General features: G+C 51.9%; 1 protein-coding gene and 1 long non-coding RNA gene across 3 annotated transcripts in view; one reads left to right on the top strand and one right to left on the bottom strand.

Moving 5' to 3' along the window:
• The window catches only part of GALNT18 (polypeptide N-acetylgalactosaminyltransferase 18), a 308,997-nt gene extending 304,678 nt beyond the window's left edge, over positions 1-4,319 (top strand). The window contains exon 11 of the mRNA XM_016135450.2: positions 3,896-4,319. Within this exon, the coding sequence (XP_015990936.1) occupies positions 3,896-4,042 (147 nt within the window). The 3' untranslated portion in view covers positions 4,043-4,319. The remainder of the gene's footprint in view (positions 1-3,895) is intronic.
• On the bottom strand, positions 4,284-11,684 carry LOC107505350. 2 transcript variants are annotated; one of them, XR_001595693.2, is made up of 5 exons: positions 11,302-11,684; positions 10,345-10,403; positions 8,281-8,365; positions 6,197-6,409; positions 4,284-5,397 (listed from the first exon to the last, which is right to left on the bottom strand). It is a non-coding gene; the product is annotated as an uncharacterized LOC107505350 (long non-coding RNA). The 2 variants fall into 2 exon arrangements; XR_001595694.2 differs by having other exon boundaries at positions 6,220-6,409.
• Between the last annotated feature and the right edge of the window lie 212 nt (positions 11,685-11,896).

The raw sequence follows: 11,896 nt of genomic DNA, 5'->3' as shown, positions 1-11,896 counted from the left end.
CCTGCTTAGTCACTGATGTTCCTGGCATACAATAGGCATTCGTTAAATATTTGATGGTTGCATGGAGAGATGAATGAATCCTGTCTCTGCAGAGAGCCCTCAAAAGAACAAGACCAAACTGGCTCCCCAGAGCCCCCTGAAGGTCAGGATGACCTTCCTCCCTGGTCAAGGCAGCCCCAGCTAATGGGGAACCAACAGCTCTCAGTCTAATCCACTCCCTTGAGACAGGCGTGGGACAGAATAAATGGTGGGTGGGCCTGGTCACTTATCCCAGTGGGAAACAGTGAAGAGGGCCCAACTCCTGGGCTCCCAGCCTGGCTCTACCACTCACTGACCATGTGATTCTGGGCAAGTCTCCCAAGTTCTCTGAGCCTCAGTCTCCAATTCTATAAAATGGAGATAATTAGCATCTCTGCGCCTCAGGGCTCTTGCAAGGAATACATGACATTGGGTGTGTAAAGCATTTAACACAATGCCGGGCACATGGTAAGTTTTAACCCTTATTACTTTTATCTCATGTAAAGAGCCTGCAGGTAGAGTTACAGATAGTAGCAACACCAGGCTGCTCCTGAGGGTGCTGGGCTCACCAGGAAGGGACTGAATGGAGGGAAGGAAGGCTCCTTTGCAATGGTGAATGGAATCCGTGGCGAATGGAATTTGCCCAGAGAGAGGGCAAAACCCCAGAGTTTGCTCAGTGAAAGGCTGAGGTCTGAGGAGGAAGACAGGAGGGAGAAAGCTCCAGTGACGGTGCTAGATCTAGCACCGAAGGGTCGCCTGGCTCTTCGCCTCGTGCCCCAGATGTGTTCTCAAGATGCGCACCAGGGCTCCGCTTGGTGAGGCCTCCACGGTGGCCTTGCTACTCTGTTCTAGAAGGTTCTCCTTTCGGAGCCTTTGGGGAGGGAGCTCTCCTTGGCCTCACACTCCGTCCTATCTGATCGGCCCAGATACTCTCACTGAGGCTACGTCTCCTCCACACCCCGCCCCTGCTCTTGGCTTCACTCCATGTCTTCCACATCCTTCCCGGAGGCCACACTGGTTGTTTCTGCCCCAGGGTCACCACATGTCCTGTCTCCAGGGTGCTGAGGGCATGGTTGGGCCAGGGTAGGGCCTGGGAAATGTCATAGTTGAGTCCCAGAAGGAACGCTTTACTTCTTAGAAACCTCTGTCCTCACGTTCCTCTATTGGCCTTGGCAAGGTGCCCCCACAGAAGGCTTAGAACGTGCCCAAGTGGCTGGTGGGAAAGGAGGGGGCTGTGGCCTCCTCTGTTTTGGACCGTTGTGTCTGTGTGTGCTCCGGTGGTCCAGGCACTGCTGAAGCGGCCTCGTTGTTGGCAAGGCTTGGCATGGCCCCCTACGGATATGCTGAGGAGTCGAAACCTTCAGCAAAGTGGATGGGAAACTTGTCTGACCCCCCGTCTGCTTGCTGTGTACTTTTTCTGGAGCCCCCGCCCTAATACTCTGAACAGCCTCACATCCGTTTGTTGTTTTGTAGCTGATAAAGGGCTTTCCCATCTGTGCTTCTGCTTGTCCTCCACTAATCAGGACAGAAATTATCATCAAGCCCTAGAGATAATGGAAGCCAGAAGGGTGGGGTGTCTCCCCCAAAGCCACATGGCTGACAACCAGAAAAGAAGCATCGTAGCTCAGCACTCACCCCTTTCCATCTTATCGCTCAAAACGCTAGCAGACCTTGTGAATAAGAGCCAGCTGGTTTCCTTCTAGCCCTGCCTGAGCTTTGCTCCCAGCAGTGGGGTAGGACATACCACCGGGCTGAGAGGGATATTGGAGGGTCAGGAGAAGCTGGCTGCAGGCCTGCTAAAGAAGCACCAGTCTCATGGCCCAACCTGTGTATGGGCCACAGAAGTGTTCAGGTCTGGAGGCTGCAAGGTTTTACACAAAAGCCAGGCAGAACAGTGGGCTGGCCTTGCTTGGAGCAAGTGTTAAAAGCGATGCCTCTGGGTCCAAAAGTCCAACCTTCGAGAGACAGGATGGGGACCCAAGATGCACCACAGCTTCTGAGAGGACAACTTGAGGCTGTCCTCCACAGTCATCCTAGCACGGTTCACGAGTGCGGTGTGGCCACCAAAGTGCCTATTCCTTGGCTATGCTGAAAGACCTATTGTGCAGTGGAAATGAGGTGGTGGCCCTGTGTTGTATGATCACTTCTGAGTGATGCAAATAGAAAAATTGTACAAAATTGTTCCACAAGGAACAGGAAATGTTTAACCTGAAAAAGCATAGAACTGGGGAACATAGGCCTCCCTTCCCCTACTGGGAAGGAAGAGAGAGATGGAGCCTACCCAAGCATGGGAACCTGAGGGGATGGTCTGTGTCCCCTTGCTGGATGCCCTGAGACAAGGATCTTAGTGCAGTAGGAAGAGAAGGCTCCTAGGCAGGGCTGCTTCTCGGGAAAGAAAACACTGGTTAGGAGGGCTGAGTGTTTTGTTCCTGCAGGTGGCCATGCAGACTTAAAGGGCCCCATGCCCATAGCACAGAGGCCATTCATGTTGCAGATGAGAACGAGGGGGTCGGCCTTCAAAGTCTCTTTCCACATAGGGACTCCAGGGTCCTTTCTGAGCCCTCATGCCATGGCCACTGTTCCTCGGCCCTCTCAGGGCCTGAGCTTGCCGGTTCCTCTCTGGCTGCAGCTGTGGTCCCCCAATGAGCTCGCTGTATCAGCTTCCCCTTTGTTCTGTCGTCGCCATGCTCTTGGGGGTACTGATTCACTGCTGTCTTTGGGGGAAGTGCCGGCTGGAGATACAGGAGAAGAGACCTGCTTTACTCACTCGAATGCTTCTGAAGGGGTTTGAGGTGCACTGGGCCTTCCCTCACACACCCGACATCGAGAATTCTGTACCCCCCTCCCCAGCACACACGCAGACACACTCCTGACCCCTTTTGCCATCCAGCTTCTCACTCCATGCCTCCTTCACCCACTATTCAAAGTCCTTCCTGGGGAGCTGGATTTTTTTGTTTTAATTTTTTTGACTGAAGAATAACACATACATACCAAAATATGCAAACATACATACAAAAATAAACACTCAATTCAATGATCTAAAACAATGCACACGCCTATGTAAATACCACCCAGTCGAGCGCATCTTCGGTGTAACTCAGAGACGCTTAGATACTGATGTCCAGGCACACAGCCAGCTGTCCTAGAGTGTCCAAGTCCTGTAAGGATCTCACTAGAGACAAAAATGGAGGGTTTCTTCTGCTGTTGTAGGGCAGCTTGGGAAAGCAGAACATCCTTTCCTTCCTTCCCTTGAGGAGTCTTTGGGGTATAAACTGAGTATATGTGGCTACAGAACATTTTAGAACATCAGTAACGTGTAGGAAACTGCATATCCAGGGCTGAGGGAGCCCAGTGGTCTAATAGACAGTATCCAGGAAACTAAGTCTGGCTGAGACCAGCACTGATGACAACAGAGGTCTACTCGGGGACATGGACCCTAAAAGCAGGAAGTCCTAGTCCTGGTGATGCTCAAATTTAGGCCAATTATGGGATGGTCCCAAGGAACTAGGCTTTTCAGAGCGGGACCCCAGCCCATGATTATGGGGAGCAAGACCCAGCCCATAGGGTAGGAACTATAGGAGCAAACCAGCATGTCACACCTCAGCCAGGTGGATGGACATCGTCTCTGTCCTAGCAAAACTAGGGCCCTGTGAAGAAAACTGAAGAAAACCGAGGTTCAGTCCCAGGGAGGAGACCAACATGTCAGAGATGGGGAGTCTGCCGCTTCACGGGAATGCTGGCCCCAGGCCTCCAGTAGTTTTGCTGGATCCAAGGCACCTGGACACTCAGCCCCCACCAGCCACTAGGCCTAGGGCTCCGCAAATCCCACTGTGTTGCCTGTATGCCCTCTGACCCCACTCTCTTCCCTGGCTTCTAGGGAGGCCCCATCCAGAACCGCAAGTCCAAGCGCTGTCTGGAGCTGCAGGAGAACAGCGACTCAGAGTTTGGCTTCCAGCTGGTGCTGCAGAAGTGCTCAGGCCAGCACTGGAGCATCACGAACGTCCTGAGGAGCCTGGCGTCCTGACCCCGCCGGGAGCAGCCCCCACCCATCCCTTTGCTACTGTGTAGCACCTGCTGCAATGTCGCCTGCTGTCCATGTGGGGTTGTTGGAAGTCTGGGAACCAGGTTAGTGGGCCCCTCCCCCCAAAAAAGCTTTTTATTTCCTATTCAATTTTCATGGAGTTTCTAGAAAGATACTGAGTGGTGGGTGAAAGTATATCCAACTATTTTGCAACTGTAAATAGGGGACAAATGGAAAATATTTATAACTGTCAATAAAATACTATTGATTAAGAAAAAAAGGTTTTGCAGTCATTTGGTGCTCGGTGGAGAATCATGCCTGGCTCCTCTGAGCTTGCAGTTCTTTTAGCCAAAGATGCATCCCTGTTTGCCCTGCCTGCTCCACGGCCCCAAGAAAGGAGGTTTTGGGGCCCCGCAAACAATGGGAGCTCACGCAAGCTGCCAGCTTTCTTTATTAGGCTCAGGATGGCAAGAAGGACACTTACACCCGCCTTGCCCACAGCAAGCGCCTCCTCTGGAAGACAGCCCCAGCTCTTCATTCCTGGAGAAATCAGGATTGCTCACTGGCTGCTGGAACATCATCTGCTAGGCTTCAGGCTACACTGCCCTCTCCTAAGGTCACCTCCTTCACCTCCCAAAGCTGTCCACTGCTCAGCCCCTCAGTGGTAACACTTGCCTACAGCAAATGCCCCACCCAGTTGCTGAGCCCAGGCGGCTCCTTCCATGAATCTTGGTGCAGCAGTTTCCTGGAGCTGCTGCAACAGAGTACCACAAACTTGTGGCTTAAACAACAAATTCATTCTGTCATGATTCTGGAAGCTAGGAATCCGAAATTAAGGTGCTGGCAGGGAGAGTTCCTTCTGAGAGCGGTAACGGAGAATCTATTTCAGGCTCCTGGTAGCCTCAGGCACTCCCTGGCTTATAGAAGGTCGCCTTCTTCCCGTGTCTTCACGTCAGCTTCCCTCTCGGTGTATTTTCAGATTTTATAAGGATACCAGACATATTGGATTAGGGCCCACCCTAATGACCTCATTTGAACTTGGTTACCTTTATAAAGACTGTTTTTCAAATACAGTCACATTCTGAGGCACTGGAGTTGAGGACTTTCACACATCTTTTTCGAGGGACACAACCCATAATGTGGCTCAGTCGATTATGGCTCCAAGTCACCCCTCTGGGCCCAGCCTGGGGAAACTGGTGGCCCTCAGAGTGGAACTGTCTTTCTTGCAGCCTTTGAGCCAATCCGGTCTCTCCAACAGCTTCCTGCTGAATGTTCTTGACCAGGTCCAAGAATCTGTCCTTTTGTGAGGCTCCTATGTTTAGTTTGAAGGACTCCTCACCCCAGCACCACCTCCAGCCCTGTAGCTCACAGGAAAGCAATAATGAGTGACAGGTGCTACTATGACTGAGGCAGGAGAGGAAGCCCTTTCTGAAGAGGTTTCAGCCCCACTCACCCCTTCAGGTTCTCTGGGACCCCTTTCCAAGGGGCCTCCAGGCCCAACAGTCACCATTTTTTAGCAGTAATTTATAGTTGAAAAAATGATGAATATAGAGAAGCCTCCTGCACCTATGGGACCCTAGGGATGAGGGGCCTCCTGTCTTGGTCACCATTGCACACTGAGAACCCCATCTAACACAGGATTCACTCTGGAGGGGCCACTGGGGGATTTCCAGGGCACCGTCATAGACATACTGTTCTCTGGAAGCCAGGCTTGTAACCCCTTCCCCCATACTTTCTCTCTACCTACCTAAACTATACTCATCTCTAGGCTCATTCAAATCAACATCTTCCTATAGCTGGAACCCATCCCATATTTCTAAAGTCACTCTCTGCTCTGTTCTCACTCTACCCACCTCCTTCTTCCCCTCTAAAATATACCAATTCCTGTTCTTCACAATCACCCACACATACTGCCCTTCCCTACTGTTCCCAGAGTCTGGTTCCCAGACCAGCAGCATTAGCGTCACTGGGGAACTTATTAGAAATGCAATTCTCAAGCCTCACCCAGACCTCCTGAATCAGAAACGTTCGTTTAATATGTCCACCAGGCGATGCCGATTCCCTGCTAAAGTCAGAGCCACTGCCTGGCACGCACGCCCTCCCTCCTGCCCCTGCCCAGACATCCATCCTCGACGCCCCCCATCCATGCCGCTCCACCTGTTCACAGCTTCACTCCACACCTCCATCCAGAGTGCGCTGTGCCCTCCACACATGCACCTTCACTGCCACGCCGTATCCCTGGTATGAAGCAGATGGACCAAGAGCTGGGGCTGTGGAGCCAGACAGCCCAAGTTCAAGTCCCAGCCCCACCATTTACCAGCTGGATGATCTCGCATAGCTACTCGACCTCTTCGTGCATCCATTTTCTCCCTTTAAAAAGTGAGGATACAAATAGTATCTCTTATGTGGAGTTATTGTGAAAACTAAATGAGCGAATTTATGTAAAACATTTAGAACAGTGATGGGTACATAAGAAGTGCTATGAAGTCTTGGCTACTATTATTTCATCTATTGACATCCTAACACCCAGCTGCTGTCACGAAAATATACCAACCTGTACCCACATTTCACCATGCCTGTTGATGTCCCTAGCCCACCCCACCTGTACTAACAGCTAATCGTGTCTCTACCACCTGCCTGGAGGCACTTGTCCTCATAACACATCACCATCTACACTTGTACCCCTACAAACCACACATCCTTGCCCTCCTATCAGAGGCACCCTGATATCAACCACTCCCAACAACATCTGAGAAGCAAACCCAAGAATGGCACCCTCCCCCGTAAGCTAACCTGGAGGGAATTAAAACAGGACGGGGAGTGGAGGGGACAACTCCCTCCTGGGACACCAACTCACTGTCTCCCTGAGCCCAGATGCCCTGGCCCTGGTGGAGAAGAGGCTCTGAGATGGCCTTGAGGGCCCCGACCCCCTAGTAGCAGCCAGCCCAGGCTCCGCTGTAAGTTCTCGCCACCCCCCGAAGCGGGCTGCTTTTTCTTGCTGTTGCTGTACACTCATTAGTAGCTGTTTAGGGGCTCTCAAACACCCTGGAGTGAGATCATTATTTTTTTTAATGATTTTCACGTTAAACAGCTTGGTTTCCTGTTTTCATTGCCTTCTCTGATATTAGAAAAGCCTCTTTAGCCTGTGCTGTAAGATTCCCTGGACAGCCAGCCATGCTGCCTGGTGCACAACTCAGCCCAGCCCTCACCAGTCGCTGCCTGTGGTCCCGCCTGTTAGGAGCAGTGAAGGAGGAAGACGGGCTCTTCCGGCCCCACTGGAAGATGGACACGACCGTTTGCAGACACAGTGACATGCGCCTTCAGTGACCTGACCATATCCTGACAGGCCACGAAGGTCATCCGCCAACATTCATAGTCCTACAGTCCCTGCAGCTTTCTCATCTCTACCTGAAGCCTCTCTCTGTCCATAGGCACATACATGCTCAAACTGGCAGTGCTGGAGAATCTAGCTCTCAGAAGTAGCCTCCAGTCAGTGAAGCGCAGGCCTCCAAACCCTCCAGTGGAATAAATGTGAGGTCTGAGCTTCCAGTCTCTCAAAGGGTCTCCAGTGAGTCTGAGCTGCAGTGGCCCACTTTGACGTACCCGCCACTGGCTTCCCCTGATCCCGTCTCATCTCCCTGACTCCCTCCCTTGCGCTGCCCCAGCACCTCCAGAATGCTTGTCTCTAGGGCTGCTCCTGGGAAAAGCAGTTCACCCCCTCTTCCTGTGCAAAGGCCCCACGTCCTTGAACATCAGTGCCACCTGGGTACCAGCGACACCCGACTCCATGTCTATACCCTAGAGTCTAAGGCCTAGGCCTGTCCTCCAAGCTCCCACTGCTCTTGCACAGCTGACAGGCCCTGGGAAGTTGGGTGGCTGTCCCTGACAATGTTGACCCATGTGCTGAAAAATGACCTATCACTCCTCCTCCCAGGCCTGTCCTAGTGACCAGCAGCACCGCCCGCCGCCCTCCACCAGAGGCCTCCTCTCATCCCTGAGCACTCCCGCTCCTCAGCCTCCCACCCGTACCTTGTCAGTCCACCATGGCGCCGATGCTTCCTAACAGCTCTGTCATCTTCCCTGGGCCTTATCGCTCACGTGCACCTGCCTCCCCACCCCCAGTTTCCCCCACTCCCCGCTTCGTCTGTCCATGCACTACAGTAGTTACAGGGCCAGGCTGTGGATGTGAGGAGGCCACCTGACTTCTTGGCTGTCACAGCCCCTGGATGTCTGTAGCTCACCCTCTGGGGATGTTGGTGTCCCACGTCTTTTTCCTTTCTTCAAGTTTTCCTTGCGAGAGGTTGGGATGGTAGTTTCCTAGAGCATCTGTAATAAAGTGTCACAAACTGGATGACTTATGACTTAAACAACAGAAATGTGTAGTCTCACAGTTCTGGAGCCCAGAAGTCCAAGAACAAGGTGTCCTTCCATAGTGTTTTGCTAACGTGATTGGCCAGAAAGGGACTAGGGAGGCAGTAGCCCTGATATGGGTGTGTGTGGCCACACCCGGGGGCCAGACTTTAAAGACCATTACTACGTCATCCCCTGTCTCTCTGTTCAACCTCCTTATTGCGGTACCCAGAGGAGGGGAGAATCTGTGGCCAGGGGTATGTGGTGTGGGACCCTGAGCTCAGAACTCCCCCTCCCACCAGATTAGTTTAACTCTCTGGTGTTATTGTCTTGAAATTCTTAATAATTACTGAACAAGGGGCCCTGTGTTTTTATTTTGTACCAGGCCCAGCAAATTATATACCACATATATATCCTGCATGTGACACAGAATTTTTGTGGGAAATGACCAGAATCCTGCCCACAGCACGGAACTTCTCGCAAGAGGAGTGGCTCCTAGCGAGAGAGGCAACCAGGCTAAGTGGACTAGATTCTGTGCCCCCTCCCCCAGTATTCTCCCCATCCCTCCCCTTTCCTCTTCGAGATGCTGTAGCTTCCACTGCTGCCACCCTCACGACAGCCTCCAGGGGGTGCTGTGCTCCCTTCATGCTCTTTCTGAAGTGTGGCTCCAAGCCTACCCCCGGGTTCCTTGGTAAGGCTCCCTGGGATTTCCTAAAGGGATTAAACTAAGAAAAGGAGACTCCAAGGAAATGGTCCCCACACCAAGGAAACAACCCAAGAGTTATCCTCCCAACACTTTCTGCTTCTTTAAGATGTTCACAGGCCTGGGCCATCTTCGTTCAGTTCAGGGGCCTTCATGACCCCGCCCCAGACTAGGGCAAAAAAGACCTTGTTTACTCAGGGCGTGAGTCAGGAACTCATCCGGAAACAGATGGTGCTCTAGGGGGTTAACTGAAAAGAGTCTAATGAGGGTAACAGCAGTGTGGGCAGGGTAAGATGACGGGCCGAAGACGGCAAGAGCGGAAGCTCTTCCTGTTCCTCCAGCTAACAACAGAGGGAGGGGTGCTCCAAACCCCACTCACAGCTGTTGCCATGGAAGCGGGTTGCCCAAAAGGATCCCCAGCCAAAGCAGGAGGAACTCCTGACTATAGAATCCACAGCCCAGCAGGGAGGGAACCTTTGGGGTGCAGGATAAATCTCGGGGAAAGTATCTCCACTCTGCCTTCCTCCTGCTGTCAGACATTCTACCAAAAGTGCCCATTGGCCAAACCAGCTGAAGGCAGAGGGCAGAGCAGCTGCTAATGCAGTCCCCAGAGCAGGCCGGAGAAGAGCCAGAGAGGACCTCAGCCTCACCCTGGTCTGGATGCCCCAGGCCACCTAACTGCCGCTCCCATCTCCCCAGCTAGCATCCCTCTCCCAGCCCCAAAAGAGCCTAGAATGAGCCTTGATCTTGTGGCACTGGACTACGAAACAGATTTCGTCCATTTGAGTGCATTTGGTTGGTCATGGCTGCCTGCAGTGATGTGTTGGGAAAGATTCTGAGGCTCCGGCTTCCATAGGCAAGAGAACCAGAGCAGATGAGCAAGAGAGAGTGAAGCACGCCCGTGTGTGAGCCTTTTGGCCTTTCCATCCTGCCCTTCCACCTCACTCCACTATTCTGCTCCAAAATTGCTCTCCCAGATGGGACTGACCTCTCCATGAACCTCTGCCTCCGGGGTTCGGGCTCTGGAGCCCCTCCTTGGCTGGGGTGTTACTGCCGAGAGTCTACCTACTCACCAGCGCTGCCGCGTAGGCCCAAGCTCCTGGTCACTGCTGTCACCTGCCCAAACCAAGTGGACCCTCTAACTGTACTGTGGTGTTAGTTGTTGCTGTAGGTACATTTCCCTCAACCCTTCCCTCTGGCCCCCACCCCATCCCTGCCAGGGGAGGGGCTTAAGTTCAGCATGTCTGCTCACCTGTTGTGCTCACCTGGGGGAAATTGTGTCTGGGGGAAATTCAGAAGTCCAGGTAGGTCCTAAAAATAATCATAGTAACAACAAACATTTGATTACTTCTATGGCCAGGCACTAAGGTAAGTACTTTCTTTTTATTTTCTCATTTAATATTCATTGTAACTTATCAAGTAGCACTATTATTATCACACTTATTTAACAGTTAAAACTGAGGCACAGAAAAGCCAAATCACTCTATAAGGACAGATAACAAGTAAGAGGCAGAAGTTGGATTTGAACCCAAGGAAGCTGACTGCTAAGCCCGCTCTCCTAACCTCTTCTACATGCTCCTGCTTCCTTTAGGGGACCTGAGAACCCCACAGAAACCTTCTGCTCCAAGCGCTCCTTGATACCAGAGTGCCCCCCATGAGGCTCTGTCTGGACCACAGGAGCAAATATCACTAACACCTGTAGGAGCACCATACCTGGCCTGGATCCCTTACTAGTGCTCTGCCAACTTACTCGAATTCAAGGTACCCTACAAGGCAGCATCATTATAGATAAAGAAACCAAGGCGTAGAGGTTAAATATCTCTCCCAAAGTCATTCAGCTAGCAAGCGGTAGTAGTCAGAATTTGAACTCAGTCCCCTGCTGCCAGTCTGTGGCATCGACCACTAGGCAATACCACCTTCCGGCTGCGTGCCTGCCTCTGTGTGACACAGAATCCCCAGGCCATTCCACGAGCCCCAGGAGCCCGTCCCGCTGGGCTCCACAGGCGGCCGTGGCTGTAAACACTGGCCCCTGTTTCAATTCCCTGGTGAGCCTGACCTTCCAAACGTGACCACAGTGAGAACGTGATTAATGAGCCAATTATTTCTGTGGAAGACATTGTGCAAAATAAATAGCCCATTTCCCTTCAATTTACTGTTTTAATAAATAAATAGTGCTCCATGCTCTGGGTTTGTTTATTGCTGCTCATACCTGAAAGTTTGTGATGAATCTTCATGTTGTTCATTTCTGAAATTAATCAGTTCTGCCCGATGACTTTGAAATATAGGACCACATTTGTCCTTTGATGTTAACAGCAAGATAGTCAGGCGGGGCCATGGGGAAAGGCGGGGCCGCGGGGAACGGCAGGCCTCGGGGAAGGGCGAGCAGAGGGTGGGATGCTGGGTGGTCACAGAGGCCCACGCATGAGAACTGAGGTCAGGAAGGCTCCAGATGTAGCTTCCTGATTGATGGTTCAAAGAAAACCACCAGGAGAAACAAGGGCATAGGAGGGGCAGAAATTTCTCTTTCATCTGCTTCAAACCTGGGCATATTGGCCAGACTAGGGACATCAAACAAGATCAGTCTGCCCAGACTCCACCCCTTGGGCCAAACTCAAAAAGGCATTCGCTTCCTCTCCAGCGGTCATGAGTGACTGCACAGTCATGGCTTCCGCTGGCTATCTTTTGTAGTGTTTCCTGGCGCTCACCATCTGAAAGGATGTCTTAGGAATGGTCAGGGTTTAATGTGATCAGAAGTAAAAGAAATTCAACAGTCGAATGTTTATGATGTGCATTTACTTTCTACA

The sequence above is a fragment of the Rousettus aegyptiacus genome, unplaced genomic scaffold (assembly GCF_014176215.1).
Source record: "Rousettus aegyptiacus isolate mRouAeg1 unplaced genomic scaffold, mRouAeg1.p scaffold_m13_p_5, whole genome shotgun sequence".
Taxonomy (NCBI): Eukaryota; Metazoa; Chordata; class Mammalia; order Chiroptera; family Pteropodidae; genus Rousettus; species Rousettus aegyptiacus.
This window is presented reverse-complemented; position numbering and strand designations above follow the sequence as displayed.